General features: G+C 44.1%; 1 protein-coding gene across 4 annotated transcripts in view; it reads right to left on the bottom strand.

Annotated features, from left to right (window-relative positions):
* Window positions 1–9,081: 9,081 nt before the first annotated feature.
* The window catches only part of SLC2A3 (solute carrier family 2 member 3), a 77,644-nt gene continuing 61,670 nt past the window's right edge, over window positions 9,082–25,055 (bottom strand). For 2 of the 4 annotated variants that reach the window (XM_060306297.2, XM_060306296.2), the window contains 9 exons: window positions 19,131–19,223; window positions 18,429–18,589; window positions 17,336–17,576; window positions 16,720–16,882; window positions 16,248–16,435; window positions 13,391–13,495; window positions 12,920–13,021; window positions 12,105–12,308; window positions 9,082–11,560 (listed from right to left, as the gene is read on the bottom strand). In XM_060306297.2, coding sequence (XP_060162280.1) covers window positions 11,348–11,560; window positions 12,105–12,308; window positions 12,920–13,021; window positions 13,391–13,495; window positions 16,248–16,435; window positions 16,720–16,882; window positions 17,336–17,576; window positions 18,429–18,589; window positions 19,131–19,223 — 1,470 coding nt within the window. In that variant the 3' untranslated portion in view covers window positions 9,082–11,347. Of the gene's footprint in view, window positions 11,561–12,104; window positions 12,309–12,919; window positions 13,022–13,390; window positions 13,496–16,247; window positions 16,436–16,719; window positions 16,883–17,335; window positions 17,577–18,428; window positions 18,590–19,130; window positions 19,224–19,889; window positions 21,036–25,055 lie in introns of those variants that run through there. The other 2 variants (XM_030834516.2, XM_060306298.2) reach the window with 2 other exon arrangements.

Raw genomic sequence — 25,055 nt, forward strand, 5'->3', positions numbered from 1 at the left:
GCCTAGAGCCCGCACACTGCAACGAAGAGTAGCCCCCACTCACCACAACTAGAGAAAGCCTGCACACAGCAACAAAGACCCAACGCAGCCAAAAATAAATAAATTAAATAAATTAAAAAAAAATTCCCTTGGATGCATATTGGACACTGTGTTTATCCATTCATCCATTGCTGGACACTTGGGTTGCTTCCACTTGGCTATTGTGAAGAGTGCTGCTATGAACATGGGTATGCAAATATCTCAAGACCCTGCTTTCAATTCTTTTGGTCATATATCCAGAAGTGGGATTGTTAGATCATATAGTGCTCTATATTTAATGTTTTGAGGAAACTCCATAGTATTTTTCATAGTGGTTATACCATTTTACAAGCCCACGAACAAAATTTAAAACTTCTGTATGTCAAAGGACACTATCAAGAAAATGGAAAGAGGGAATTCCCTGGCAGTCCAGTGGTTAAGACTCCACGCTTTCACTGCTGAGGAACAGGGTCTGATCCCTGGTCAGGGGACTAAGATCCCACAAGCCGCAGTGTGGCCAAAAAAAAAAAAAAAAAAAGTTTAAAGACAATCTACAGAATGGTATTTGCAAATCATATATTTGATAAGAGACTCATCCAGACTATATAAAGAACTCAATAAAAATAATAAATAAAAAATAAAGAGGGCTTCCCTGGTGGCACAGTGGTTGAGAGTCTGCCTGCCAATGCAAGGGACGCAGGTTCGTGCCCCAGTCCGGGAGGATCCCACATGCCGCGGAGCAGCTGGGCCTGTGGGCCATGGCCGCTGAGCCTGTGCATCTGGAGCCTGTGCTCTGCAGCGGGAGAGGCCACAACAGTGAGAGGCCCGTGTACCGCAAAAAAAAAAAAAAAAAGAATAGCCAAAGCAATCTTGAGAAAGAAAAACGGAGCTGGAGGAATCAGGCTCCCTGACTTCTGACTATACTACAAAGCTACAGTAATCAAGACAGTATGGTACTGGCACAGAAACAGAAATATAGATCAATGGAACAGGACAGAAAGCCCAGAGATAGACCCACACACATATAGTCACCTTATCTTTGATAAAGGAGGCATGAATATACAGTGGAGAAAAGATAGCCTCTTCAATAAGTGGTGCTGGGAAAACTGGACAGCTACATGTAAAAGAATGAAATTAGAACAGTCCCTAACACCATACACAAAAATAAACTCAAAATGAATTAAAGACCTAAATGTAAGGCCAGACACCATCAAACTCTTAGAGGAAAACATAGGCAGAACACTCTATGACATAAATCACAGCAAGATCCTTTTTGACCCACCTCCCAGAGAAATGGAAATAAAAACAAAAATAAACAAATGGGACCTAATGAAACTTAAAAGCTTTTGCACAGCAAACGAAACCATAAACAAGACGAAAAGCCAACACTCAGAATGGGAGAAAATATTTGCAAATGAAGCAACTGACAAAGGATTAATCTCCAAAATTTACAAGCAGCTCATGCAGCTCAATATTAAAAAAACAAAACCCAATCCAAAAATGGGCAGAAGACCTAAATACACATTTCTCCAAAGAAGATATACAGATTGCCAACAGACACATGAAAAAATGCTCAACATCATTAATCATTAGAGAAATGCAAATGAAAACTACAATGAGATATCATCTCACACTGGTCAGAATAGCCATCATCAAAAAATCTACAAACAATAAAGTGAGAGAGTGGCATGGACATATACACACTACCAAACACACTACACACTACCACAAAGTGAGAGAGTGGCATGGACATATATACACTACCAAACGTAAAATAGATAGCTAGTGGTAAGCAGCCGCATAGCACAGGGAGATCAGCTCGGTGCTTTGTGACCAGCTAGAGGGGTGGGATAGGGAGGGTGGGAGGGAGGGAGATGCAAGAGGGAAGAGATATGGGGACATATGTATATGTATAACTGATTCACTTTGTTATAAAGCAGAAACTAACACACCATTGTAAAGCAATAAAGGTGTTAAAAATAAATAAATAAAAACTCATGTAACTCAATTAAACAGAAGCAAAGGACTTGAATAGACATTTCACCAAAGAAGATATAGAAATGGCCAATAAGCCCATAAAAAAGATGTTCAACAGCATTAGTCATTAAGGAAATGCAAATGAAAACCACTCTGAGATATCATTTCACACCCACTAGGATGCATAAAATCAAAAAGTCAGATATTAATAAGGGTTGTTCAGAATGCAGGGAAATCAAATCCCTCACACACAGGACACAAATATCTACTCATTCAATTACATTGACTATCTGCATAATATTCTATTACAGGATGGTTCAAAATTTAGTTTTACCAGTTTCCTATCAGGACATTTAGGTTTTTGGGTTTTTTTGCATACGCAGGCCTCTCACTGTTGTGGCCTCTCCCATTGCGGAGCACAGGCTCCTGACGCGCAGGCTCATTGGCCATGGCTCACGGGCCCAGCCGCTCTGCGGCATGTGGGATCCTCTCGGACCGGGGCACGAACCTGTGTCCGCTGCATCGGCAGGCGGACTCTCAACCACTGCGCCACCAGAGAAGCCCTGCATTTAGGTTTTTATATGACTACTTATTCTCTTATTTTCCTTTTTGTTTTAATCTTTTTATTACACAGATTTATTTCTACATAATTTATATATAAGGTTCACCCACTGAAAGCGTACCATTCAATAATTCTTAGCATTTATACAGAGTTGTGGAACCAGATTATTAGATGAATAATCTAATTTTAGAGTGTTTCCATCACCCTAAAAAGAAACTTTGTACCCATTAGAAGTCATTTTTTATCTCTCTGTGTCCCCACCCCCCTTTGTTTTTCTCCCCTTAGTTCTAGGTCACCACTAAGCTACCATCTTTCTATAGATTTGCCTGTTCTGGAAATTTCATATAAATTGAGTCATATAATATGTGGTCTTTTGTGACTGGCTTTATACACGTGTGGTTTCAAGGGTCATCTATATTACAGCATGTATCAGTACTTCATTCCTTCTTGTGACTAAGTACTATTGCATGGTACGGATATACCACATTTGGTTTTCCGTTTATCTGTCAATGGATATCTGTCAATGGATATATGGTTTGCTTCCAGTTTGGGGTTAGTGTGAATTATGCTGCAACAAACGTGTGAACAAGTTTTTGTGTGGACAAGTTTTCATCTTTCATGGGTAATATATCTAGGAGTGGAAATGCTGGGTCATACAGTAACTATTTTCTTTATAAACTCTACTTATTTTGTCTTGTTTCTTCTCCAAAACACATCTTTTTCAAAATATTCCTCCTCTGACATATACAAATGGTATGCAGATAAGGAAATACAAAGACCGAAAAAATGCTCAATCTCGTAATAAAAATGCAAATTTAAAATACAGGACTCGGGATTCCCTGGTGGCACAGTGGTTAAAGAATCCGCCTGCTGGGCTTCCCTGGTGGCGCAGTGGTTGGGAGTCCGCCTGCTGATGCAGGGGACACGGGTTCGTGCCCTGGTCCGGGAGGATCCCACGTGCCGCGGAGCGGCTGGGCCCGTGAGCCATGGCCGCTGAGCCTGCGCGTCCGGAGCCTGTGCTCCGCAGTGGGAGAGGCCACAGCAGTGAGGGGCTCGCGTACCGCAAAAAAAAAAGAAAAAAGAATCCGCCTGCTAATGCAGGGGACAAGGGTTCGAGCCTTGGTCCAGGAAGATCCCACATGCCACGGAGCAACTAAGCCCATGCACCACAACTACTGAGCCTGTGCTCTAGAGCCCGTGCGACACAACTACTGAGCCCACAAGCCGCAACTACTGAAGCCCGCACGCCTAGAGCCTGTGCTCCCAACAAGAGAAGCCACCGCAATGAGGAGCTCGTGCACCGCAACGAAGACCCAACGCAGCTAAAAATAAATAAATAAATAAAATAATAAATTTAAAAAAATAGAATAAAATACAGGACTCCTTTCTCACTTCAGGTTGATAAAGATGAAACGTTTCATAATAAAACGTTTTAGTAAAAGTGTATAAAAACTGGTACCCTGGGCTTCCCTGGTGGCGCAGTGGTTGAGAGTCCGCCTGCCGAGGCTGGGGACGCGGGTTCGTGCCCCGGTCCGGGAAGATCCCACATGCCGCGGGGCGGCTGGGCCCGTGAGCCATGGCCGCTGCGCCTGCGCGTCCGGAGCCTGTGCTCCGCAACGCGAGAGGCCACAGCGGTGAGAGGCCCGCGTACCACAAAAAAACAAAACAAAACAAAAACTGGTACCCTTAAACCTTATTGGGTATTTAACTTTAGTCCAGTTCTGGAGCATATAGTCAAGAGACAGGGTGCCGGTTCCAGTTTTGACGATTCAATTTTTTAAAAGTGAGATTTGAATTTAATCTCTGAAACCTATGCCAACTCAGATGATTTAGTCATATCAATTAAGTCACAAAGCTTAGAGCAATCCAGAAAGGGTAGTTAAATTCTCTTCAGAATAAGAAAGGCGGGAAATACCTGCCTTTGAAGGTCTGCACTTTGCCAAGCGTGTCCTGCGTCTTAGCCGGAAACGGCTTCAGCCGCATGGAATCTAGCGGGCTGCTGGTGCCGCCCGAGCCTGCGCAGCGAAGGCTCGCGGGAGACCTGGCGCGGCCGAGGCCCCGCCTCCTGCAGCGTCCGCGGTTTGGTCCAGAGCCCGCCCAGCCTCCCGTGACTGCGGGGCGGAGGAGGGGGCGGGCGCAAGCAAAGGCCCTAGGCCAGCCCTGGAGCTGGAGGGGTGGGAGCGGAGGGAGGTGGACGACCGGCGGGATCCGCGGCTTCAGCGGTGCCGCCGCCACCGTGGCCCGCCTGGATCACGGACAGATATTACTAGATTCGTTGGTGCCACCCTGGGACTTGACATCCAAGAGGGCGCGCGGTGAAGACCTAGAACGTAGAGCCAGAGCGGGCCGGCTCAGGCCTCACCTGGACCCTCGATCCAGACATCGTCCTGCAGCTCAGAGGCCTCAGGCGCAGAGGGGCTCCCTCTGCATCTCCCCCTGTCTCACTTGCTGGGTCCTGGGCAGGGGCCTCCAGCGCAAGCTCAGCTGGAGCCAGCCAGTTGGAACCTTGGCCAAATTTCTGAAGCAGACACTTTTGGGACCCCACACCTCCCCACCTCCTAAAATGGCACTTTGCAACTTGAATTGTATCTGAAGTTCAGAAGGCTCTGGGAGTTGTGGAAGAAGGAGACGCTGTCAATCAAGGACCCCTTCAGCCAGCCATCTAACAATTGTGCCAGTTATCGATTTACTGCCTCAGCTCCAAATTCGTCCTTCAAGACCTGTCTCGTGGGCCTTCCCCGGTGGCTCAGTGGTTAAGAATCAGTCTGCCAAAGTAGGAGACACGGGTTCGAGCCCTGTCCGCGAAGATCCCACATGCGGTAGAGCAACTAAGCCCGTTCACCACAACTATTGAAGCCCGCACGCCTAGAGCCCGTGCTCCGCAACAAGAGAAGCCACCGCGATGAGAAGCCCGCGCACCGCAACAAAGAGTAGCCCCTGATCTCAGTAAATAGAGAAAGCCCGTGTGCAGCAACAGAGACCCAATACAGCCAAAAAAGAAGACCTGTCTTGTGGTAATGCATGGAATTCCATTTATTTACATACTTATTTCTTCATTCATTCATGCTGCGCTGGGTCTCCGTTGATGCGCACAGGATTCCTCTAGTTGCGGCGAGCGGGGGCTACTCTTCGCTGTGGTGCGTGGGGCTTCTCATCACGGTGGCTTCTCTTGTTGCGGAGCACGGGCTCTAGGCGCACGGGCTTCAGTGGTTGCGGCGCGTGGGCTCAGTAGTTGTGGTGCAGGGGCCTAGTTGCTCCGTGGCATGGCACGTGGGATCTTCCAGGACCAGGGATAGAACTCATGTTCCCTGCACTGGCAGGCAGATTCTTAAACCACTGCACCACCAGGGAAGTCCCTGGAATTCCCTTTAGATCATCTCTTAGCGCGTTGAGTGCAATCAAGTTTTCTCAGTAGATGGTGCTAGAAGGATATTGTAGAGGAAAGTGGGCTTCTGCTGGTTCCAGCGGCTACACCACAGATCAGCAGGGTGGATGAGTGAACATTTGGTGGTGTCCTGCCCCAGCCAAGCACGAAGAATGCAAGCACCCTCAGCCACCTCATGGCCCCGGCCCACGTCTGGCAGTCGCTATTCACCCCAGGCCCCAGTCCTCTCACCTATTGGAGAGTTGTCGACTGCTTGCCTGAGGAATGCACACCAGCTCTGGCCTGTGTAATCTAGCAAACTCCTCTGTTAGCCAGTAGACTGCTACTATGCCTTTTCCAGTGAGATCTGAACCTCAGCTTTGGGGAGGTGGCCTCCCAAAGTTGTCCTTCCTTGGATACTCTCCCTCAGCCCTGGGATACCATATTGAGTTCTCTTCCATCATTTTTAACTTGTTCTTATCGTAGCCTGATTTTTTTTTTTTTTTTTTTTTAGTTAAACTTTCCCTGTTTAAGTCAATGTGTGGTTTTGGTCTTCTTTATGTTTTTAGTTGTAGAAGTTTTGGTATTCTGATAGGAGCCAGACTGATATACTTAATAAAAATCAGTTATATGTCAGGCAGTGTTCTAGGCATAACAAGACAAGGTACTTGCTTTTATGGAGCTTATCCTCTGCAGAGATTAACTAAACCCTAATCCACAAAGTAGACTCAGCCATACAAAATTCTGAGGCAGAATATTCCAAGCACGAGAGGATACATGTCAAGAACCTGAGTGATCATGAACTTGATGTACATGAGAACTAGAAAGACCAGTGGGGCTAAACTTCAGTGAGCAAAGAAAGTAACAAGAGCAAATCCTTTGAAGCAGCAAACCCTTTAGGCAAGGAAAGCAGAATTTAGTGTCAGGACAGTTATGAGAATGAATGCAAGCAGATACAAAAAGCTACACCAGGGTCATAAGAGTAAACTAGGCCATATGGTCACCCAGTTTATAGGCCACAGCAAAGAAGTCTGGGTACTATTTTTTTTTTTTTTGCTTTTTTGTTACTCAAAAATCTCCATTTTTATTTCATTTATTTACTTATTTTTATTTTTTTGCCGCACCGTGTGGCTGGTGGGATCTCAGTTCCCCAACCAGGAATCAAACCCAGGCCTCTGCAATGAAAGCGCCAAATCCTAACAGCTAGACCACCGGGGAATTCCACCCCCAACAACAAAAAAAATCTCCATTTTAAAATTTAGCTCTCTGACTCTGTTCTTTTGCCTTCAACACTCTTGATTTTCTGCCCAATAAGGAAAGCATGCTTGATCCTGTCATGGACACATTTACCTCCCATGGACCCACCACAGGTCCTGCTGACATGCTTATTTATTTATCTATCTATCTATTTATTTATTTATTTATGGCTGCGTTGGGTCTTTGTTGCTAAGCAGGGGCTTTCTCTAGTTGTGGCAAGCGGGGGCTACTCCTTGTAGTGGTGCGCGGGCTTCTCATTGCAGTGGCCTCTCCCGTTGCACAGCACAGGCTCTAGGCACGCAGCCTTCAGTAGTTGTGGCACACGGGCTTAGCTGCTCCGCGGCATGCGGGATCTTCCCGGACCAGGGCTCGAACCCCTGTCCCCTGCACTGGCAAGCGGATTCCCAACCACTGCACCCCAAGGGAAGCCCCTGACATGCTTTCTCATTTTAGACAACCTTATAAAAAGTTTAGGTCTCACAGCACGAGCCCCTCAAAGTCAGCCTGGGCACACACTATATGTAGGTTTTGGGGTTCCAGATGGCCTAGTTTTGTTAGAGGCTGTTGTAGGACAGTCTAGGACGTACCTCAAACGCTGGGCCATTCTGCGTGCCTCTAGATACCATCCCCTGGATACTATTTTAAGTGGAACTGGAAGGCTTTGGGCAGCGAGTGACATGATCTGATTTTAAAAGATCACTCTGATCATGTGAAGAATGAATTATAAGGAAGCAAAGGTGGAAAAAGGGAGCCAAGGCAACCACAATTTTGGGGAATACGGTGCACTCACTGGGGCTCTTTCAGGATAGCCAGGGTGTTTCATCCTTTCATCCCCTCTAACACACAGAGTACCACAGTGTAAGGACTATGTTGGGGGTAAAGAAGCCTTTATGGAGCTCCTGCCTGGGCTAGTAGAAATATCTGTAGTAAATGAATGGAAACTAGGGAAGGGAGTGTCAGAACTACATGAAAGGAAAGCATGGAGGTGTGGAGTGCCTGTAGTGGGTATGAGGCGTTATTTTCTGTTTTCTAATTATTTATTTATAACTAATTTTATTTTTATTTTTTATAACTCATAGCACTCTTATTTACAAAACAGAAACAGACTCACAGACTTCGAAAACAAATTTATGGTTACCAAAAGGGAAAGGTGGCGGGGAGGGGGACAAATGACGAGCTTGGGATGAACATACACACACTACTGTATATAAAATAGATAATCAACAAGGACCTACCGTTGAGCACAGGGAGCTCTACTCAATATTCTGCGATAACCTATATGGCAAAATAATCTGAAAAAGAATGGGGATATATATATAGAGAGAGAGAATACATATGTATAACTGAATCACTTTACTGTACACCTGAAACTAACACAACATTGTTAATCAACAATACTCCAATATAAAATAAAAATTAAACAAAAAAAGAAAGAAATGGTGAATCGAAACGAAAGGTAGCAGGAACCTTGCCCCTGGAGGGGTTGTTAAGCCAGGGGACTGTTTTTCCTGTAGTCGACTGGAAGCTATTGAAGAATTTTTAAGCAGGACAGTGATTTAAATGTATATGTATATGTCATATGGATGCCCTGACATCAGTGTAGGATGAATTTTAGAGATTGAAGACTGGAGGAGAAAGGAAATAGGTAGGAGCATAAGAGAAAAATCAGAAGAATTCTCACTGGGGAAAGCAAGCAACATAATTTATTAAGTATGCAAGGCAATGCGCTAAGGCTTTTCCATTTCATCTGCATAATAAACAAGTATTGCTGTTTTCATTTGTACGAGACTCTCGTAGAAGAAACTTACTTAAGGTTACAACAGGTACTGGGTGGCCACATTGGGATTAAAGCTGATTTTGTTGTCACAGGAAGGACCGAAACAAAACAAAAAAGCCAAGCCTGTGATGTTATATATACATTCAGAATTTTTATTTCAAAACAAAGAACCATAGTAACAATAATAGAAAATCCGTTTGGAAATTATTCACAATCTGGTCACTGAGAAATGGGAAGACCTCCACACTGCATGACTGCCGAGCCACTGGTTCTGAGGAGCCAGAGTGGAGGTGCAGTTAGAGGAAACTCCGCCGTTCCAGCAGAGCCCCACCCCACGGCTCTGTGAGTTTTTATCCAAAGGCTCAAGGACCAGAGGGAATGGTGAGAACTTAGAACCAAAATCCTGGCAACAGGCAAGGGTTTGGCTAAGGGGCCTGAAATATGTAAGCACCAAAGAGGGAGAGGGAGATCAAGCAACATATGAAAAAGGGAAGAAGGGCCCAATCTCCATTTCTAAAAATACTGGGTAACTGGATGGGCGTGGAGGTGTCCATGGCCTCTGGCAAGTGTAGATCCCTCCATCTCACCTAACTCTCTGAACCGCCCCGAATTTAGAAGCTTCAGTTTGTTTCTTACTGCCTTCAAGGAATGCCTCCCTCTCCCCTGTGACTCCCCTCCAGCACCCCCCAGAGGCACCGAGTCCCGGAGCATGGAGTGAGTCCTCCACTCTCAGTCTCAAAATTTAGGGAGTTCTCCCCTTCCTCTCCAAAAAGGAAAGGCAGCCAGGTAAGACTGAACTCTAAAGTTTGAAAAAAAACCATAGATTCAAATTCTACCCAGCAGAGGCAGTGCTATCGACATTCTACCCAAAAGGGGGCCTTAGGAACATAGAGGAAACAAGTTACCCATAAACTACTTCCACCCAGAGCAAGGTGACAGTGCACATACACTCACGCTCAAGTGTGGGCTCCACTGCACATCCACGCATACTGTCAAGTGTGGTCTGTGGGAAGGTTCAAGTCCCTGGAAGGACACTTGACATAATACTATGGTAACATGGTAACAAGGGTAACTTGACATGGTAACAGACATAAATGAGCATGAGATGACCCTAATGTAACAACATACTTCAACTGGATAATAATCTTTCTGGAAAAATCCTCTCCCAGAGCTGAGGTTACAAATTCCAAGGTAGCTATGCACATCTCTGAATTCTTTTAAAGCTATGGCTTAAAACAAAATAAAAATCAACATCTAAAATCTTCTAAAGAACAAACTGAAGAAATAACAAACCTCTACCAAGAACTAATATTTTGGCTTGTTCATTTGGAAGGCTCTCCCACCAGATGATAGGAGTATTAAAAAAAAAAAAAAAGTGAGTTCACTACAAAGAAGCCGTTTGGTCCAGTGAGGGGAGAGAGGATTTCTAGAAATAACCATCCCTTCTCTGGACTCCATCCAAAATTAGAACCCATCAACTACCATTAACTACAATGCCCATCTTAGTGATAATCCTAGATTTCAAGTAATACTACATATAATCTTAAACAAAGGAAAAAGTTCCAAAGGAACTAATAGCTTCTTCATACAGGCACGTGACTTTTCTGAGATTTGAGTTTTCACCTGAAGGACAGAAATTGTTAAGAGGCAACGTGCAAACCTCACACACCACGTCATACACCCTCCAACAATGCATCACATTTCTCCCTGAATTTGTCCCTTCTTATTGCACCCTAACCTCTTCGGTATTAAATCTTCCACCCCATAACCTCTTTTTTTTTTCCCCCCATAACCTCTTTAAGCACCTCCCTCTAACCTCAATTTCCTCATGCTTTTATTATTTGGTAAAATTACTATATACTTACAAAAATAAATATTTATGCAATAAAACCAGAAGATCAAATAAATAAAACTCAAGTTAGTTTGCTCTGCAGAGCCATATGGAAGTGAGGAAGACGGTCTTATGGAATCCCTCTCTGCCCTCCACATTCTTACGTGTATCTGCTTCCTGGTAAATCGAGGTCGGAGGAACTGCAGCCTCATGCCCACTCCCCTAGATGCCCTCGAGAGGCAATAGTAGAGCCTAAGGGGGCAGGAGCTGGCAGAGTTGTCATATGCCAAGCAGCCAATCCCTCCTGAAATGAAGGCAGGTTCCCTTGGTCTCTCCTGAACAGAAGAGATTGTCCAAGAAATGAAAATTTTAAAAGCCTTTGAAGATAACAACTAACCCCAGCATTGGGATCCTCTGAGCGCCCAAGGGTGTGTGAGATGAGAAAAGAATTGAGTAGCAGCATTCAGAAATGGTCCTGGGTTACAACCTGATGAGGTCTCTCCCCTGCTTAGGGAGAGGTTGCTTTTTCATGACAGGAGGGAGGTGGGAAGGAGGCACTGCTTAGACGTTGGTGTCCTTCGTGGGCTGGATGCTGTTCATCTCCACGATGGGACCTTTCTCACCTCGGTTACCCGCCAGCACCGGCCCTTCAAAGGCTCGTGTAATTTCCTCAAAAGTCCTGCCACGAGTCTCAGGGACTTTGAAGAAGGTGAAGACCCAGAAGATGACAAGGAAACCCGTGAAGATAATGAAAACGTAGGCTCCTAAATAGAACTAGGGAAAGGCCACAAAACAAGGAGAGTCGGTGTCAAAATCTGGTTGCTGATAAACTCCAGTTTCCCTCGCAATCGTTATTTCCAATGGGCCTGAAGCCATAACCCTTCTAAGACTTCATGAAGACAGTAAGGTTTCTTCAGAGACTTGTTTATGATTTCATTGGTAGCTTACTATATTTCTCTGCAATTTTTTGTCATTCCTTTTCCGAGTCATTGAAGTTAGCCGTTTCCAAATACCTATTGAGTTATTTTAGGCCTTCTGATTATGAGTTTTAAGATCTGGGTTTCTGAAAGACTCATGGGAACTGGGAATGCCTTCTAGATGTCCACGGCTGGTTCCTTTACTTAACAAATCAGCTCTAGGCCATCTTATAATAGGACCCACCTCATCATCAACATCATAAAGCCATTAAGGCTAAGCCAGATGATGGATTTTAAATACTGGTTTGGAATCCTAAGGCTTATTATTACCATTCTGTTTCTAGGCAGAACTATGTATTCGCTGGTCTCGAGATGGGCTGGGTGAGTTTTAGGTTACTTACTGCAGCTGAGGGGAAGAGCAGTCCAACCAAGAAGTTGGAGGTCCAGTTGGAACAGCCAGCCACTGCCATGGCAGCCGGGCGGGGTCCCTGGCTGAAGAGTTCAGCCACAATAAACCAGGGGATGGGGCCTGGGCCAATTTCAAAGAAGGCCACGAAGAGTAAGATGGCCCCAATACAGATAAAGCTCATCCAACCGTAATTATCCTACGAGAAGGGAACAAAGGAAAGTTAGTATCAGAGAAAGCAGGCCCCAGGCAGCATCCAGCTCCCCAGAGATGAGCACTGACTGATAATGAAAAGTTCCTTCCGTCCCGCGGTATAAAGGAGTTACTGGACCTAGAAGCCTTAGGTCCTTGTTTCTTTCTTCTTTTTTTGTTTTGGCCTCACCATACGGCATGGGGTATCTTAGTTCCCCCACCAGGGATTGAACCCGTGCCCCCTGCACTGAGAGTGCAGAGTCTTAACCACTGGACCGCCAGGGAAGTCCTAGAAGCCTCGGGTCTTTGAAACCTAGCAGTGTGATCACAAGTGTCATTCTGCACTGAGACCATCTTAAGAGCTGTAAAAGGGGAATAATGACCTCAAGGTTTCTTTAAGAATTAGATGAGATAATGTATTTTACAAACTATATGTTATATAGATATAGGGATTATAGCAATTTAATCATCTATCTCTGCTAATCCACTTGTCTTAAAACTCTGGGCATGTTGCCTCTCCCAAATGTCATTTGTATGATCTCCAAACCTCAACTACCCACCCCCTCACCTTTCCGCACCACCCCCTTCCCACCCCCTTCCTTCGCAAAGAAGACTCACCTTTAATAACAAAGAAATCGTCATGAGGACGGAACAAAAAGCCATCCCTCCGAGGCCTATCAGGTGTAGCGTCCTCCTCCCTGCCTTTTCTACCAGGAACACCTAAAAGAATAAAAAAGAAATATCTGCATTCCCTTTCATGAAAACAACTATATGAGCTCTGGAACCTGCCTGACCAACAGCAGGCTACCTGCTATAGTTACACTTCCTCTCTTCCAGCGTCAAGTTAAAAGCACCCTACAGAATCCCCTCTATACTTCCTCTTGCCCATCCATTCCCTATGTGTTTGAAGAGTGAAGACTGTCTTACCCATTACCCACTCAATAGCCCTTTTCCCCCAAAAGGAATTAAAGGAGAAAAAGTTTAACTAAATGACGGAAGGGGGGTGTGGAAGGACATGCAACCCATCCTTGAACGTGTGTAGCAAGAATTCTTCTCCCACCTCAACAATGATCAAAACATCCAACTTACAGAAACCACAGTGAAGATGGTATTAACCACGCCTGCACCAATAGTGGCGTAGATCGGCTCCTTGACACCTGCATCTTGGAAGATTCCTGTCGAGTAATAGAACACCTAACAGGGAACAAAAGATGCAACTGTGAAATACAATTGTGCATAGCAGTTACATGGAACCCTCCAAAAAATCAAGTCAGAAAAGTCCCAGAAGTTAAGGAGTACTTCCCAGGGATTTTGTTCAATCACGGTATCTTTTCCGCAAACAACGATCTTCTGTTATCTTATCTCTATTCTCTTCTTCAGTCGTCTTCAATTCTAGCTACTTATTTCCACTTTTTTTTCCTTCTAACTATGCTTCTTCTTACTGCTCCATTTAGCCTCTTCCTTAAGTTTACTTTAGTAACTTACATATAAAGGCTTAAGTCCCTTTAAGTTTTTCAATTACACTTTTCCAATAGACTTACTCCAACTCCCACCCCGACCAACAATGACAGGCATTGATGTCTCCACTTGATAGTGAAGAAACTGAAGAGTAACCTCAGCCTGATCGTGATTTAGAAGCAGAACTTGGGCTGGAATTCCAGGGACTAGGTCTTTGCAAGTGTTTTACAAACTAACACCAGCTATTATTTTAATTGAATAGACACTATTAAATAAACTACAATTTAATGTATACTATTTTTATTATTTGCTCAACACTGTGCTAATACGTAGGGCTGCTGCAACTACCACAGCTAAAGAGATGTCAAAACACTGGTCTCAGACCTCAAGATAACAAGGGAACAGGATCTAGATGGCTCAGTCCCTCAGGTTTGGTTTAGGGGTTTATGATTTCACCCAGAGTACCTGCCCTCGTAGCAGCCAGTATTCATCAGACTTTTTGATGAACATATGCTTCGACAATGGGAGTGACCGTCTCCAGAAACAAGTCTTCAAATCCCTACAACCTAAGATAGAAACTATGTATATTTTCCAAAATAAGATTCAGGCTGAGCTCTTGGAAACTGAGATATGGGGTGTCATCCTCATTGAAAACTGCTGCTCTAGGAGAGAAGCATGGAATTTAAAAAAAAAAAAAAATCGAAGAATATTTAATAATATAAAGCTTGTGAGGAAAGACGTTTGAACAGTTAAAACCAGAGATGAACAGCTATGCCAATTCTCTTCCTTATATAAAAGCTCACATGTCAAAAACCTAACACGTTATATGCTCATCTCAAGCAAACTTCTTACAGTAAAATCTTGCTGCCTGGCGCCATGGAGCTAGGCCACATCATCTTACCTGAAGGCAGTTTACTCTGCTGGGTAAACACTATCCAGCCTCTTACCCCCTCTGCCTTTAAGGGAAATTAGAAAACATCCTTTGTTCAAAGGTAGGTTGGAAAACTGACTTTCACACACCATTTCCTGAAAGGGCGGAGATAGGGGCTGGGCGATGGGTAGGTCCTACCAGCAGAGCACTCATCTATCATTTGTAACTTTCCCGGGGTGGTCTTTTTCTGATCCTGTTTTGCAGGGCTTCGACTCGGGGGAGGCAAGCAGGCGCCTGGGGTATAGAATTGAAGAAGGCGGTCCTTCTCAGGACACGTCTTGTATCTGGACACCTCACTCTAGTCCCAGCCTTGCTGTTCTGGAAAGTCTTGAGAGTATATTTGAATTACAGTGGTTTTTCAAATGTGGAAATTGGAGATTGATATCCATCAAAACCACCTGAGAGGCTTTTTCAAACTATCTTTCCTCCCAAGGTCTGATATGACAGCCTCTGAGTCCTCAGGAGATGCACTGCGATTTCAAACACAAGTATCCTTGTGGTGCGTTAGGCAGAAAAGGCTAAGGACAAACTTTGTATTTTGAGTTATCATGTGTTTTGCAAAACGCTTTGTCACAAAACGATTTGATCACACTGATCACATTACGATGGGAAACCCTCAGGGCGTGAACCAGTACTTAGAAGGGGGACAGGGGTGGGTGTTCTTCATATCCAAATATTTTATCTGCAGAAGGATAGGTGTAGGAATACCCTCTCTGCCCACAACCAAAACTCAAGAGCAGAAGCTGATTTTTGCATAGAACACAATGGCTACCTGCCCACTGCTAGCTTGCATTTTGCCTCACACTTAACTATCATAGTCACTATTCTAAGTTGTAAAAAATATAGAGAATGATAAGCCCAGCTCACTCTGAGGTTGCCTGTGTGCCCACACACCTCCTAATTGCTCCCCAGGGCTTTACACTGATTTTAAATTGTACAGTCCTGGGAAAAAACCCAAGGTATATCAACTCTCAGATCTGCTTTGATTATATGGCTTACGTTATCACTGATAACATCATGTAATAAGACAGATCAGAGTTAAAGAGGACTGAAAATTTTTAAAATGAGTGGTCAAAGAAAGAGGATTAATAAAAATTGACAAATTGTGATACTCTGTATATTAAAAACAAAATCTGGAAGAGGACAAACGTTAACTATAAGTTCCAAGGCTAAGGGTGACAAACTTTTAGCTGATTCTCTCATCTTTCCACATGGAAAACATGTACTATAGATAATTTTAAGAAATAGGAATTCCCTGGCAGTCCAGTGGTTAGGGCTCCATGCTTCCACTACAAGGGGCATGGGTTTGATCCCTGGTTGGGGAACTAAGATCCAACCAAAAAAATTTAAAAATAAACAAATAAAAATGAAAAAATTAAAAAAAAAAACGAAATGGAAACCTGGGTAAAGAGCATGTTTTGAGAGGCTGCTCTGTGGCAAGCATTGTGAGGGACCCCTGGATATAAAAGAAGGTGAGCAACCAATGCTATTCACCTCTGGTCAGGTGTTTTAAGTGGAATATTGTAGGACACGTTTGACAGACAAGTGGGCACTCACAGCGTTGATCCCCGAGAGCTGCTGAGAGAGCTGGAGCATGATGGAGATGACGATGGGCTGTCGGTAGCTGGGGGCTCGGAAGAGTTCCACCACAGTGACTTTTTTTTCCTGTGCCATCCTTATACTCTCATCTTTCATCTCCTGGATGTCCTGAGCCACATCCTGGGTGCCCCACAGTCGCTGGAGAACTGGTGAAAAGCATGAAGGGGAAAGGTTAATGGTAAGGCGCTGTCCCGAATTCTTTTTCCCCGTGAGACGGATGGGAAGAAGCCGCCCAGATGAGCCCTGCATCTGGCGGCTCAACCAGCATCTGGCTTTAACTCGCCTTCTCACCCCATCCTTCAGGGGCTGCAAGTTTCTGACTTAAGCATAATCAGACAGCGAAAGATGACGAAAACCAGATCCAATGTCCTCATCCTAAAACAAACCACAAGCCTAAGGTTCCTACAGTGAAGGCGTGAAGGGTACTCACTCTCCTTAGCGCTCTCCTCTTCCTTTCTGTTAATGAGCAAGAATCTAGGACTTTCAGGGCAAAATGGAAGGGCAGCACATTGGAGGATGGCTGGGATGATGGTGAAGCCCAAGAGCAGCGGCCAGAGCTCTTTAGTCCCCAAGATGTTTTTTAGACCAAAGATCTAGAAACCAGACAAAGACAATACTATAAATTCCATACTGTACAGGCTACAAGTTGATTTTAAAAAAATGTTCAGAAGATCATCTGTTCTTTCATCACGGGAAAAGATAGTCTCTTCTACTTTTTCTACCCTGCCTGCTTCCTTAGCTGTCTGTGAACTATAGTAATATTAATTAATGTCTGAAACATATATAGTTGAATGTGTGCCAGACGTTCTTTTTTCAATTGAAGTATAGTTGATTTACAATGTTGTGTTAATTACCGCTGTACAGCACAGTGATTCGGTTATGCATATATATATATATATATTTAAAGAAATATATATTCTTTTCCATTATGGTTTATCATAGGATATTGAAGACAGTTCTCTGTGCCAGACATTCTCTTGACTGTCTTCTCTATGTAAATTCATTTAATGAGTTGTGAAACTAACACTCAGTAAGTTCTAGAGTACCTGGGCCACCAGAATCCCAATAACGATGCCCAGCTGGTTGAGAGTGCCAAAGGCCCCCCGCAGGGCCGTGGGAGATATCTCTCCAATGTACATGGGCACGAATCCTGTGCAGAGTCCACAGAAGAGGCCAATAACCAGTCGGCCCAGGATCAGCATTTCAAATGACTCCGCTATTTTGCAGAACCCCATAAGGCAGCCACCAGCGATGGCCAACAGGTTGACAATAAGCATTGAATTGCGCCTGAAAGATTAAACAAAAACAAGTGAAGTTAGCAAAACAGACCTGATCCCCCCCTTCTTTCCTAATCATTCTACTCTTCTCCAGGCTCACATATCTTTTGGTCTAATTTTTCCACTTTCTAGTATCAGAACATATCTGGTTGGGATAATCAAGATCAATGGTTCTTACACCTCAGTATGCATAACACTCACCTAAAGAATTTGTTTAAGATTCTCCCCTCTACGTCCTAGCTGTAGGCTAGAATTTTAGCAAGCACTTTAAGGCCAGTTGTTCTCAAAGTGGTCCACAAACTAACAGCATCAGCTAGAAATTTGCTAGAAATTAAAATTATCCCACCCTACCCCAGAGTAATTATTAGGCCTGAATCTGGGTTGGAGCCCAGCAATCTGTGGGACTAGTTTTCCCTTGATGGGAATTTGAGGTTCTCTCATTCAAATGCATCTTCACCTCCCTGCTCTAAGCCTCAATTCTTGTCCTCAATGGAACCAGTATAGACCCCTTCCTTGCCCAGCTTCTGATCAAGACCTGCCAAACTGGGACTTCCCTGGTGGCGCAGTGGTTAAGAATCTGCCTGCCAATGCAGGGAGCACAGGTTCAAGCCCTGGTCTGAGAGGATTCCGCATGCCACGGAGCAGCTAAGCCCGTGCACCACAACTACTGAAGCCCGCACGCCACAGCTACTGAAGCCCACGCACCTAGAGCCTGAGCTCCGCAACAAAAGAAGCCACTGCAGTGAGAAGCGCGCGCACAGCAACGAAGAGTAGCCCTCGCTCACCACAACTAGAGAAAGCCTGCGTGCAGCAACCAAAACCCAACTCAGCCAAAAAAAAAAAAAAAAAAAAGTATTAATACCTGCCAAACCGGTTGACAAAGAGTCCAACAGAAAAGGAGCCAACCATACCACCAACGGAGAAGATGGCCACAGACAAGGACCACAGGGACGTGAGTACCACCTCAGAGGGAGGGTTTTTGAACCTCTCTTGCAAAGTGTAATTGAGATAGTCCTTTATGATCTGCAAATTAAAATGGTTGGTGGGAGAAGAGACGGTTACAACTGGAAGAGAAAAGAAACAAACATTGGGGATCTTCCCCTCCCTACGAGAACAGCATTACAGTTACTTTCTAGGTAGCGGATCAAGGGAATAAATAGATGGCAATGGATGAGACAGGTAACACTGGAGTTAATGTTACCGGCTCTGAAAAGAATAATTTTTTATTTGTCCTGAAAATTCCAGTAGGTAGTAGTACTGATGTACTCTTGTTTGGTGACTATCCCAGCCACCCTCTCACCCTGAGACTTTGTAACTAACCCCTAAGAGATAATAAAGGAAGTGTGTCACCGTAGGGTGAGAGGAAGAATGGGTACAGTCCAGGGTACAGGGAGCCCCTGAGCCTTTTGCCTTGATCAATGATTCAAATAGACCCCCACCAATATCATTCCCCCTCTAGGTCTTAGCCAAGCTACCTACCAAGTGTGTCTAAACTTGTTAATTCTGGAAACACTACCTAAAGGAATAATTATCCTATTCCAAACTCTAGCTGCCTGGCACTCACCTCCTCAGGAGCATTGATGACTCCAGTGTTGTAGCCAAACTGGAAAGAGCCTATTGTAGCAATCGTGATGGCAAAGATCAGAGGGGCGGTGACCTGGGGGGGGGGGAGGGAGGAGAGAAGAAACAGTCAAAACTCTTGTTGGTGGTTGCCTCTTATTAAGAAGATGTATATATCAGAAGAACTCAGCCTGTGAGCGGTATGAAAACAACAAAAACTTAACGATTTAGGTAATGAATGAGGAACACGAAAGAACTGAAGAGCTTATCTGGAAATACATGGGTGAGCATGCAGAGTAAACTTGGGGAAAGTGGCAAGAGAATTTGAGAAAAGGGAGAAGTTAAGATAACTGGGTTAGTCGGTTTGGAAGCATTCAGAAAACAGCCCCAGGTAAGAGCAAGCATAGAACTGTGCTCAGGAATAGAAAAAATTGTGAGGGCACAGTAAAATGCCTTAGGATTGCTAAGAACAATTGACTCTGGAAACAGCTAGATCCAGCGTATGCTCACCCGTACCCCAGATTCCACAGAAGCCCGAGTACTGGTGGTGTGTCGTCATCACCAGGCTGGTCTTAACTGCATCACGTAATCTACAGGATCAACCTACTGTATCCTTGGTCCCATCTGAAATTCTTCCCGTTCACTTAATAATGTACTGTTATCCCCCACCCACCCACCAGGGGGCGAGCACAAGCTCACGCCCAACCCCAGATGGAGACATTTTGTGAGGGGCTGTGCAGTAATCCACCCAGTCATCACTCACCTTGCTGGGAATAATTCCAGTGGGCGTGATCTTACTTTCCACCTCAAGGTAGCTCACTTTTTACGCCTGAGAACCCCAACCCCTCCTCACCTTAAACTCCTTCCCTCTCAGGTCAGACAGTGGCAGGCCAGGAGTTTCAGTTCCCCAAATTGACCTTGCCTCCCAGGCATCTAGTACCCCTGAAGCCCCGCCAGGGCACCGCGTTCTGTTTAATCCTCTCCTTTTAGTAAAAACCTCTTCTTTTTCTCTCATCATTTACTATTATGGAGGGCCTTCCCACTTTTTCATCCCTTCTCTTCTTTTATTTTCAAGTAAGTTACCTTAGTGAATGAAAATACCTTTCTCCCTACAAATACTGCATCCATAACACAATAATACATTAAAATATTGTGCACTCACAATCGACCACAACAGGAAGGACAACTGGAATTCTCTCTCCTTAGTATCCAGGGAATCCCATAGGTCATAGAACAGATGGCTGGACACCGACCCAGGCCCCACAACAAATCCCAGGTCCTTTCAATGTCTAAGGCGTCCAGAGAAATCCTCTTGCTGGTTCTCAGACCCACACTCGTAATCAACACAACCAAGCAGCCCCTGATCCCCTGAACACTCAACCGGTTTCATCCTCACATTCTCAGTAGCCTGTAATTGTATTAAAGAAAAAAAAAAAAACGAGAAACAAACACAACTTCTCCAGGTGACTTTCCCTACCACAGGAAGGTGAATCAAACAGGGATAAATCCTTTATAGGAAATGACATCCAAAGAGAACTGGTGGAACTGTGGCACTGCAGGCTGGGGAAGAAATGGAAAGGCTCTAAGATGGCTAGGAAGAGAGCACAGCCATCACCATTAAGGCTTGCCTTTCGGAGCGTACCCCAAACAAGCAAAAACCAGTAACTGTATCGTTCTTACCTTCGCTGTCCCCATGGCCCTAAATTAATTCCTTTCAATCTTCAATAAAGATCTAGAAGTGGGATTCCAGAGACCCCTCTTCCAGCCAACAAAACCTCCAAAATGTCCTTCTCAGCAGCAAGTTTTCAGGCAGGTCCTCGGTACCGCTCCAACGTCTCCTCACGCACCCTTAGGATGGGCACCTATTTATAAGCTCCGCAAAGGGCGGAGCCTGGGCGACAAGCCCCCAGCCCCACCCCGCCCCCGCCCCCAGTGATCTCCGGACCTCCCGGAATTTTGTGACCTCAAGCTCTGCCCCCACCCTAGACCACACCCCCCCATCTCTTTAAAACCACATCCTCCACCCTCCCTACTCCGTGGTTTTTTTTTTTTTTTTCGAAGCTCGTCCTCCTTTCCTCTTCTAAGAGCAGCTACAGCCTCTTAGTTTCACAGACAAAAATGCTACCAGAAAAGCCTGGAGGGAGGGCAGATACACTTTATTTTTTGCTCTCGCAAGTGCTCAGAACTGAATCAATCCGTAAAGAGATGAGGATAAGCGCTATCTATATAAGGAAAGTCGAGTGGGTGCTACTATATGAGAGTTAACGTTGGTTGACGGAGTGTAAACTGAAACTATTCCTAATCCTATGAATTTATCAGCTGCTCTTTGATTGTAGGCTGTGTCTACAATCTTGAAGGGGAGGGAAGGACAGTCTGAGAGAAGGAAAGCGAGTGAAGGAAGAATTGGAAGAATTTTTGGCTCTACTTGTCCTCTGATGAGCATACTCTCTCCTGGGAGAAAACCTGAGTGTCTAGGAGCCAAACCAACTCTCCTGGGCAGCAGAAAGGAGAGAATCAGCTGCCCATGGGACACTATCCAAACTCCTGAAAATACGGCATTCACCAATGCCCCACCCATTCTGAATTCTACCCATTCTGCAGTATTTTGCCTCTAGTCTCGGGTTTACAGTACCTAGAGAGAGGGAAATGATCAAATTCCGTTCAACAGGTATTTGCGGAGCACATACTACCCATCAGACGGATTCATCAGTATATAGGACACAAAAGTCCTGGCCCTCAAGGAATTTATGGTGCTTCCCTTCTGCCACTTAAAACATTAAAAAGGGACGAGGCCAACTGATTCTTACACAACTGGAGTTAATTAGCAATATCCTATTCCTTCTGGGCTGTGAATTTCTTGAAAGAAAAGGGTGAGATAAATATCTGATTTCTAAGCCATACAAGCAAAGCGAGCAAGATTGAGTAGGAAAGACAGGTAAGAAAACTGTGAGCACAGGAAGATGAAGGAAAATAAAAGGAGAGAGAAGTGCTCCCGTGTGAGAGTTAACGAAGGAGGACGAGTTCGTCGTAGGTAGAGCTGGGTGGCTTTGCTGGGGGGGAACATCAGTAGTCAAATTCCTAATGCCTGTTAATCTGTAGCCTAGCAGGCCCTGCAGGGGAAGGGCGGGTGGGGTGCGACAAGCCGGTAAAGAGGTAGAATTATGCGAGAGGAGCCACTGAAGAAAGTGCACCTTCCCTTGGGGTTTTGGTTGGGAGCCTGGAATTCAAACTGGTAGTACTGGACCTGAAACAGACCACATCGTGTGGTCTTTCCTGAAATGAGGATTTTTAAAAAAAAACTGAAGTATAACTGACTTACATTATCATATTAGTTTTAGGTGCACAACATACTGATTCGGTATTTTTATACATTACAAAACGAAACCACTAAATGAGGATACTTTCTAAATCTCATTGTTAGCTGAGAGAACTGGCGATGGGTGAAACGTGACAACCAAAAAAACCTTCCCTGAGGTCATTCCTCCCCTCCCCCTCTCTCCCAATCTTCCAGGAAACCCTGAGCCTAGAGGCCCCTTTAGTTACCACAGCAACTGAATTTAGCAGCCAAAGGACAAAATATCCTGTATGGCGTCGCTGCCAATAAACATTCAATCTGAGTCATTTATGTAATATTAAGTTTTCTGAGTGGCCGCATTAAAATTTTTAAAAGAAAAACATAGGAAACAAGAATAATTAATTTTAATAATTATTTTATTTGACCTGATATAGCCAAAATAATACTATTTGAGTTCGATTAAATTACAATTGATTTATAAATATATTAAACTATAATTGATTAAATTATAATCAATTTAAAAATTATTAAGATAGTTTACTTTTTTCCTACTAAGTCTTTGAAATCCCGTGTGTATCTTACATCCCCACTTAGACTCTGTTTTCTACAGCTAAAGTAATATATCGTTCTAATCAAAACAACGAAGTTGTGTTTAACGGGAAAATATTTTAAATGAACTAAAATTAGCAATTCGGTTCCTCAGTCCCACCAGCCACATAAGTTCTCAGCAGCCCCAGGAGGCTGGAGGCTGGACCCTGAAGCCTCACAGCGACATGTGCCCACGCGAGTCTTTTCTCCATTCTTTGACTTTTATTTATTATTTGTCTCAAAATGTCATTCTTCTTCTTCTTTTTTTTTTTGTCCACACAGCTTGTGGGATCTTAGTTCTCTGACCAGGGATCGAACCCACACCTTTAGCAATGAAAGCGCAGAGTCCTAACCACTGGACTGCCAGGGAATTCCCTCACAATGTCATTCTTGGCTCTAAATCACTGTCTTTTATTTCTCCCTCTCCCTTGCCTTAGAATAATTATTCCTTAACGTTTTGCAAGAGTAAATGGCACCAGTGAAAGTAAAAAAGTAGGTCTTTTTGCCCTTCATTCACTCAGAGCAGGTTCCAATGTAACTCCAGAACACAGTTATTTTTCCAATACTTATTGAAAGAACAGATGAAATAATTGTAAAGGCCTAGGATTATACCTGTCCCAAATAACTTGTGTAAAACCAGTGTAGTGAAACAATACTGAGGGTCAGGATTTAGATGTCTGAAATCTGTAGGTATTTTCTGTTTGGTAGAAAAATAGGGAGGGTGAAGGGGAGAGAGATCTGAAACCTGTTTTCTCTGGCTAAACTCAGTCTGAGAAAATTATCTTTAAGGAAGCTAAGCAGCTTAGAGGGAGAGAGAACACTTCTATCAATGTATATTTTTAAACGGTAACAGCTGGAATTCAGCTCGATCTCAGGAATCTAAAAGTATGCTGAATATATTGAGATGAATACTCCTTGAGCAAGTGGGACTTAATATAAGTTCCTGCTTCTCAGAAACCAGATCAGGAACGGGACTTGTCCCCAAGGTGACAGGGACCTCCAAGTTAGGCAACCCTCACTGTGGGCCACAGATAACAGTTGCTCAATACGACTGTTTACTGATGTGTTGGGGGGATTGGCTGGGGGACTGGGGTCTTGGGTGCACTTTGGAAGCAGGCACCACGAGATTCGAAGCTCCACCCAAGCTGGAGCCGCAGCTCTGGTGACCAGTCTCCACGGAGAATGCCAGCGGAGGAAAGGTGGTCGATAAATTTCAAAATGGAATAGGTTGGGGAGGAATGTTATGAACTCCCCACCTAACAGTTTAATGGAGGTCTGCTTAGAAGAATGGGAATGAATGAATCATGACCTGAAATCTCTTAGATCCAAAGGCAGGTAATCTGCCACCTTGGATCTCAATCTCCTTCTCAGGTTGCCCTGTGAGAGGATGTTTGGTAATATGATAACCAAGCAGGAAAACAAACAGAGCCAAAATCCTAAAACCAGGGAACAAAGGGCTGTAAACACATTTACCTTGTCAAAGTAAAGACAGGGAAAACTACCTCTTCAACAGGACAATGTAAATGGCATTTCAAGGCACAGAAAAAGCTAGTGACTGCTTTAAAGACATCCAAAGCCAATCCTACTCTTTGCTCGCGTTTGTAATGTTCCTCATAAAGAACAACTGTTGCATAGAATGTTATTTGTTAATTTTCTTTTACTAGGTTGGGTGTAGGTGGAGTTTATTTTGAATCTGAAAAGACCTTAGAAAATAAACTCTCAGGGTGAAGAAAGAAAACATTTGAGAAATGTTGATTTTCCTGTCTGAACTGGGTTGCAGCTATTCATTATTCCAACCCATCCTGAAGGACCGAATCCCAGCTCCCAGATCCTTATTACTTTCTTCCCTCTTCCAATATTCAAAAGTTTATCCATCACACACCAGTGCTAGATGAATTACCTTAAATCAAAAATATAATTACATCATCTCCTAATCAAGTAACTTGAACAAGTTATTGAAAAAGTCTAGATCCGTTCTGTCCAATAGAAATATAATGAGCCACACAAGAAATTAAAAATTTTCCAGTAGCTACATTAAAAAAATGA

This window comes from Globicephala melas, chromosome 10 (genome assembly GCF_963455315.2).
Source record: "Globicephala melas chromosome 10, mGloMel1.2, whole genome shotgun sequence".
NCBI classification, from domain to species: Eukaryota; Metazoa; Chordata; class Mammalia; order Artiodactyla; family Delphinidae; genus Globicephala; species Globicephala melas.